This window comes from Tupaia chinensis, unplaced genomic scaffold (genome assembly GCF_000334495.1).
Source record: "Tupaia chinensis unplaced genomic scaffold, TupChi_1.0 Scaffold000316_1, whole genome shotgun sequence".
In the NCBI taxonomy this organism is placed as follows: domain Eukaryota; kingdom Metazoa; phylum Chordata; class Mammalia; order Scandentia; family Tupaiidae; genus Tupaia; species Tupaia belangeri.
The window spans coordinates 5,424,119-5,431,642 of NW_006159809.1; the positions used below are offsets into that span (position 1 = coordinate 5,424,119).

Sequence of the window (7,524 nt, forward strand, 5' to 3'; positions counted from 1 at the left end):
TCTCTTCTGTTGAATATGCAGTGTTGCTGTGGTTCAATCTTTCCATTTAAATCCTGGGAGTTAACATTCTACGTTGTTAATTGATATTTCTTGTCCCTAGCATTAAATTGTTCATTTTCTTGGTTGCTTTTTGTTCTCTTATTTCTGTATGTATCTTTAGTCTTACTGGTCGAGCACTCCTTTCAGAATTTCTTGAAGAGTGGGTCTGCTACAGGCAAATTCTTTCAAATCTTGTTTATCTGAAAATGTTTTTATTTTTTCTTTCCATATGAAAGATAATCTTGCCGGGTATAGTGTTCTTGGTTGAAACTGTTTTTCACTTAACACTTTGAATGTATTTTCCCATTCTTTCATTGCTCGCATTGTTTCAGATGAGAGGTCTGAGGTTAGCCTGATAGGATAACCTTTATAAGTAACCTGACATTTCTCTCTTGCCAATTTTAGTAACTTGTCTGTGTAGATTTGGATAGTCTGGCTATGATGTGCCTTGGAGAAGATCTTCTTGGGTTGATTCTATTAGGAGGTCCTTCGTATATCTTGGGTCTGGATATTTGAATGCCTCTTTAGATTTGGAAAGTTTTCTTCCAAGATTTCCTGAATAGATTATCATGCCTTTATTAGTTTTTTTGGGGGGAGAGGTTTTCACTATAGGGCGCGTGCGCTTGCCAGACAGACAGAGAGAGACATAGAGATAGAAAGCGAGAAATCACCCCCCAGGGGGGATGGTCATGCCGCAATCCCTTCTCCATTCTCCTCTCGGAATCTTGGGCATGCACACACACGTGTCCGGCGTGAGTTTTAAGCCACCGTGTCTAGGACGCGAACTGTGGTCCACTACATGGGAGTCCAGCGACATAGCCATTATGCTAACTGCTGGTTCCCCTGAATAGATTATCATTGCCTTTATTAGTTTCCTCACCTTCTGGGATACCAATTATCTGAATGTTTGGGTGCTTAATGACTAGCTCACTTATTCTAGATAAGGGATCAATATGCTCAGTCTTCCAGACCAAGTCCAGCTTGTCTCCTGTTTTTGTATATCAAGTTTTATTAAAACACAGCCATATCCATCATTCATTTGTGCATTTACAAAAATCTACAATGGCAGAGTAGTTACAATGGAAGCTGGCCTGCAAAGCCTAAAATATTTACTAGCTTGTCCTTTGAGGAAACAGATTATCTACCCTTGTTTTAGACAATGCTTCCATTAACCTTTTAGATCTGCAATTTCGGCAGCTACATCACACTCTTAATTCATATTCAGCTCACAGTCCAGTAAAACCACAAAGTAGTTCACATGTGATGCTATCAAGTAAATAATAACCAGAAAATCTAAGGGATTTTTGCCTCTCTGATACCTTATAAAGGTTGTTAGAGGAGGTTGGATTTCATCTGGTCTTTGAAAGAGAGTGTATGTGGTAATCTGCTCTGAAATGATAATTTAGGAATATCATATAGTTGAGGCAGTGATTTCAAAAGCACGTTTTATCAAAAACTAGTTTCTTGAGATGATTTTCAGTAAAAGGATATTAAATAAGTTTGGAAAAATACTCCCTTTCTTGGGCATTTATAATATATGTCATATCTTGTGTGTGTATGTGTTTGTGTGTGCCTATGCACGTGCCGATGTGCATATAGAGAGTACCTATTAACTAACATTTCTTAATGTTCTAGGGGACATAATAGGAGATGCTTGGTTAAGGGAATGATTTAAAATATAAGGAATGGCAATTATTAGTAGAGGCTAGAAAGTCTCTATTAAGGTATGCTTTAGAAATTAATATTGCTCATGTTTTGGTAATGTTTAAGATGATGAGGGAATTACTATTCTTTATAGCTACTTTTCTTAGATCAATTGAGATATCAAAAGTGGCAGCCAAAAAAAGTGTTTACCAGTTCCTTTAAATTCTGAGCTTTGTATGATTTAAAAGCTTATTCACATGTTTTTGACTATTTGATGAAGAGATTATGATGGAAAATGGAAATATGGGAGTGTTAGGAACAGTTAAGAATTTTTGAACCAAAAAGAATTGAGCTAAAACATTTTCTAATGTTAGGATAATGAACGTGGAAAATTTTATTTCCGTTAAAGAGTTCAGTTTATACCTAGCTTTCCCAGGAATATATCGGTGAAAGAAGGAGTATCTATGATAAGATTTGTTCTTCCTAGCCATTATAGAAGTGGCATGGTTCTGTGTAAGTTATTTTTTTTCCCTCCTTACCCTTCTGTTTTCTCTGTAGAGTAAAAGTATTTAGTTATTAAAATACCTTAGTTTGGAATGTACTAAATTAAACATATCTTTTAGTAAACTTTCTTTGAATGATCAAAAGGTCTTGCAAATGTCCATTAGAAAAGTTGATGTAAAACCAAGAGAATGCCATTGGACCAACAAGTGGTAGAATACCGACAATATCTAGCTATCTACCCTTAGTCCTTTCATATTAACGTTTGATCTTCTCTGTTGTCTAAATATATATATATGTGTATATATACATTTTTTTAAAAAATGAGTTTAAATTGTCTTTTCTCCACAGAACCAAGTGACGGATACTAATAGAAAACTACAACATGAAGGAAAGGAAGTAAGGCCAGTTTACTTTTTGAAATAATCTTTTTGCTTCATGTCGTTCTCTTTTGGTCACTTGTAGTCTTCATTTAATAGCTTTCAAACCTATAAGCAGTAGGTTGGTTGCTTTTCCTAAATGTTTATCTGAATTAAAGTAAGGTAGCCACTGGGAAGCCTATTGGAGATGCAGCCTTCTCTAGTTGTGTTTGTAAATCACTGGGTAGTCATAGTATGGCCAGTGCTGTTCACTATTCCTGGAATGTTCTTTCCCCAATATTCACCTACTTAAACTCTTAACTCAAATGCAACCTTGTTACAAACGAGAGTTTTCCAAACCACTTATGTGAAGTCACACCTCATTCCTTGCATTCTTTCATTTTTTAAAATGTTATACATTTATTTTTAGAGAGATTTTTGCTAAAGGGTGCGTGTGTTGCTGAAGAAAGGGGGTGGGAGTGGGGTTGGGGCGGAGAGAGAGAGAGAGAGAGATCACCCCCCTCACCCCTGGGGGGAGATGGCCACATCACAATCCGTTCTCCTCTATTCTCCTAGTATTTGGGCACACATGCATATATGTGCCTGACTTCAGTTTTAAGCCACTGGGTCCAGGACTTGAACTATAGTCATCCATGTGGGAGTCCAGTGCATTAACCACTATGCCACCTGCTTGCCCCCATCCCCTGCATTCATTTTTTACCTTTTCTCACTTTATTTTTTCCATTGCACCAGTCATGCTCTGATACTATTTATCCTACTTAGTTGTTTTTATTTGTCTCCCTCCATTGCAAATTTAGCTCCATGAGGTCATTTTTGTTTGTTTTATTAAATGTTGTTCCCTCCACCTGCCTAAATAGTGACTGTCACAAAGTGGGTACTAGATAATTACTTGTTTAAAAAAATTAGTCTTCGATTCTATTAATTGATATACTCACAGTTTAAACCTTCACAGTTGCAGTATTATTTTATTTCCACTTACTTCATCCTTGGTGGCAGACTGATGACAAAGTCAGCACAGGTGGTGTCAAACAGATGATTTCTTAAAGTTTGCATAGTAACTGGGAAGGCTAGGATGCAAACCCAGTGTTCTACTTGTAGTTAGTTACCATTCTCTATATTAAGCCTTTTGTTTCACTTAAGATTCATTTAGTGTTTAATTTTAATGATGTTTAAGATTAATGTTTGAGGGACCAGCAGCTGGCCTAATGGCTATGTTGCTGGACTCCCATGTAGTTGACCGCGGTTTGAGTCCCAGGCCTGGTGGCTTAAACTCATGCCAGGCACGTGTGCATGCATGCCCAAGATCCCGAGAGGAGAGTGGAAGAGAAGGGATTGCAGCGTGGCCATCTCCCCGGGGGGTGATTTCTCGCTTTCCGTCCCTCTGTCTCCCTCTGTCTTTCTGGTGAGCACATGTGCCCTATAGCAAAAACCTCTCCAGAAAAAAAAGATTAACGTTTGATTATTTTATCAGTGGTGTAACCGGAACCATTCTCTTTTTTTTTTTTTTTTTGCATGGTATCTAAGCAGGTGAAGCTTTTAGGGATGGATATGAGGTGAATGCTGCAAGTGGATATGTAGATTATTACTTTTTAAAAGTTTGTCTCATGTATTCTCAATTCTCCAGAGAGTGCAATTTTTCCAGCTATATTGTGGGATGACTTCAGACAGAAGCCTTTCAAACAGGAGCTGTGGGAAGAAAAATGAGTTACTCTTCACTAAACTGGAACTCTTAGAAAAGCCACAGTTTCTAAGTGTGTGGTTTATTTGTTGAAATTGAGATTTAGTGCAATATCATTTTCAGGACTCATTTGAAGCCATAGTGGAAGGATTATTTTTCTTCAGGAGCCTAGCACTGATGAAAGAAATATAGATCTGTTCAAGTGATTGATGAAACCATAAATCATAAAGAGTCTGAACAGGATTTAGAGAAAATATGCAAAAGTTGTTCTTTTCTCCTGGATAGACCCCATACTTTAAGATTTCATTTTACCTAGCCTTTTCCTAATATAGTATGTATCTTGGGCAGAAAGTAGGAAACTGTGAAGGAGTGTTTTACTATTCAGAAAGGCAGTTCCTTAGTCCACTTGGCAGGTCTTACTATGAAACTGTCTAGGATTTTCTGATGAATTGAACACAGTGTGGAAAAATGTGACTGAGAGCTTTTTATTTACAACTGTTGGCATAATTCAGTTTTTTTTCCCCCCTTTTACCAAGCTGGTAATAGCAATGGAAGAGCTGAAGCAGTGTCGACTACAACAGAGAAATATTTCTGCCACTGTTGATAAATTAATGCTGTGTCTTCCAGGTGAGGAACTTGTAATGGAAGTAGGATTCTTGATGCAATTCTTTTAGCTTTAATTAGTCTTTCACTTCCTCTAAATAATGCTTCTGTGCTCTCTTCTCTCTTTCAAGTCCTAGAGATGTACAGCAAACTGAGGGACCAGATGAAAACTAAAAGGTAATTTTTTTATTGAACTATTTCTAATATCTAAAATTTATGCTATTTAGAGTACTATAAAAATCCACATTTAGCATAAATTTTCAAAATAATTAAGTCTGAACATCTTCTCTAGCTTTTTGTATGTCTATTGTTTTATCCTAGTTTATTTATGCATACTAGTGATATGCTGATAAGATTTATGTATTATGTTTAATGAGCAAAATAATGCTCCTAGTCTGGTTTTTAGATGATCCAGTCTTTTGGGAAAAGCATATAATGGTTTTAGTGTTAGCTGGTTTGAGAAACATGCTTTGGTTAGTATTATCAAAGAAAAAAAGTCGTTGGTTTGATTGTAGTTTATTAGAGTTCTTCAGAGAAACAGAACCAATAGCTTGTGTTTGAGTGTCATTTCTCTCTCTCCGTTTATCTATCAAGACAAAAGTGTTTATTTTGAGAAGTTGGCTCATGTGATTGTGAAGGTTAGCAAGTCCAAATCTACAAGATAGGCCTGAATACTAGGGAAGATGTAATTTTATAGCTTGAGTACCTTTTAATTGGGTGAGATCAGCCTTTTTTTCTCTGAAGATCTTCAGTTGTGACTGAATGACGTTCACTCACATTATGGAGGGTGATTTTCTTTACTCATAGTTTACTAGTTTAAGTGTTAATCTTGTCTAATAGATATCCTTACAGAAATACCTAGAATAATGTTTGACCAAATATTTGCCTATTTAGGCCAGTAGGTGGAATGTTAGTTAAGGCACTGGATTCCCACATGGCTGACCATGGTTTGAGTCCTGGACCTGGTGGCTTGCTTTCTCACATTCCCTTTCTCTTTCTCTCTCTCTTTCTCTGTGTGTGTGTCTCTCCCTGGCGAGCATATGTGCCCGATAGAAAATTAAATAATCAGGACCAGCAGATGGTGTAATGGTTACATTGCTGAACTCCTATGTAGTTGACTGTGGTTCAAGTCCCAGATCTGAGTTTAAAACTCATGCTAGGCTTGTGTGCATGTGTGCCCAAGATCCCAAGAGGAGAATTGAGGAGAAGAGTTTGCAGTGTGGCTATCCCCAATGGGGGGTGATTTTTCCCATTCTGTATCTCTGTCTCTTTCTGTCTCCCTGGAAAGCACATGTACCCTATAGCAAAAATCTCTCTCTCTAAAAAAAAGAAAATTAATAATAATAAATAAGATAATTTGTCTATTGTGGCCCAGTCGAATAGATGCATAAAATTAAGCATTAAAAGGGGTAAGGTCAAGGTTAAATTCAGAGGATTTGTTTCCTATGTATTGTTTTCTTCTAGTTTTATTTCAGAGGAAACTTTTATAGCGACTCTTTGTCTCTTCTTCCCAAACTAGAGTAAGCATCACTTTCTTTGCCATGCGGTACCCTGCAGGATAATGGGGGTATGTAAAGCTATAAGATAAATTTGGTACAGTTTCTTGGAATGTTAATTTTACTTTGGTTCTAGGAGAAAAGTATGCAATTAAAATGTATTTGCTATTGAAATAAATGTTGTGGATAAAATTTCCAAGTTCTCAGGAATTTTGAATCTAAAGCATCAGGCATCAAAATGTTTTGTTTCTTGGGATTGTTTCCAGATTCCCTTCTTCTGTTTAGGAGGACATGTTCACATAAAAGAACACAGGTAGAACACTATGAGAAGTTCTGTTTAATGAAATAGAAAAGCAGTATTATTTCTCTAATAATTTTTTAGTAAATTTCTAAAATTACATATTATTTATATGTTATAAATACATATGACATATAAAAATATCAGGTTGTTGGAAAGGTCATGATGCTTTTTTTCATAGAAAAACAGAAAAATACCTTATATCTTTTTTGATGACCATGTCTGTGTCTATATCTATGTACCTCTATATATAATCTCTCTCTCTCTATAGATGACTCTCTCTCTCTCTATATATATATATAAAATATACATATATATATAAATTATATCTCCATATATTTATCTATCTATCAATAGATAGATAAATTTTATCTATAATTTTTAAGTAGGTCTTTTTTAATGCATTTTTTTAATTTCAAGAAAAACAGTTTTAGTTTTAATAGATCAAAATCAAAAAATGTTAAGAGAAATTTGCTTAAGATTTACAGCCAGATAAAAGGTTAGGATTCAGTTGAAGTAGTAGGTAGATGAACCTATCTACAGTTGAAGAGAAGTCAAAAATCCTTAAATCTGGAAATCAAAGCATAGAAGAAAATCAATAGTATTTTAATTTAAAGTAAAAAAATTCTATTTCACTAGTTCAGTCTCATGTAATTAATCTCTCTTCTATTGAATTTACAGTGTTACTGTGGTCTGATCTTCCCATTTAAACTATAGAAGTTAACATTCAGCTCTGGACTTGTCCCTACCACTAGACTGGTCATTTTCTTGGTGGTTTTTGTATTCTTATTTCTGTGTCCAACTTTAGTTTTCCTTGTATAGCACTCCTTTCAGCACTTCTTGGAGTGCTGGTCTGGTGTTGGTAAATTCTTTCAGGTTTTGTTT

General features: G+C 35.7%; 1 protein-coding gene across 2 annotated transcripts in view; it reads left to right on the top strand.

The window, feature by feature from the left end:
* Positions 1 to 7,524, top strand: part of EXOC6B (exocyst complex component 6B) — a 682,873-nt gene that overhangs the window by 99,490 nt on the left and 575,859 nt on the right. For both annotated transcript variants that reach the window (XM_006151262.3, XM_006151263.3), the window contains exons 3-5: positions 2,536 to 2,583; positions 4,779 to 4,869; positions 4,977 to 5,022. In XM_006151262.3, the coding sequence (XP_006151324.1) occupies positions 2,536 to 2,583; positions 4,779 to 4,869; positions 4,977 to 5,022 (185 nt within the window). The remainder of the gene's footprint in view (positions 1 to 2,535; positions 2,584 to 4,778; positions 4,870 to 4,976; positions 5,023 to 7,524) is intronic.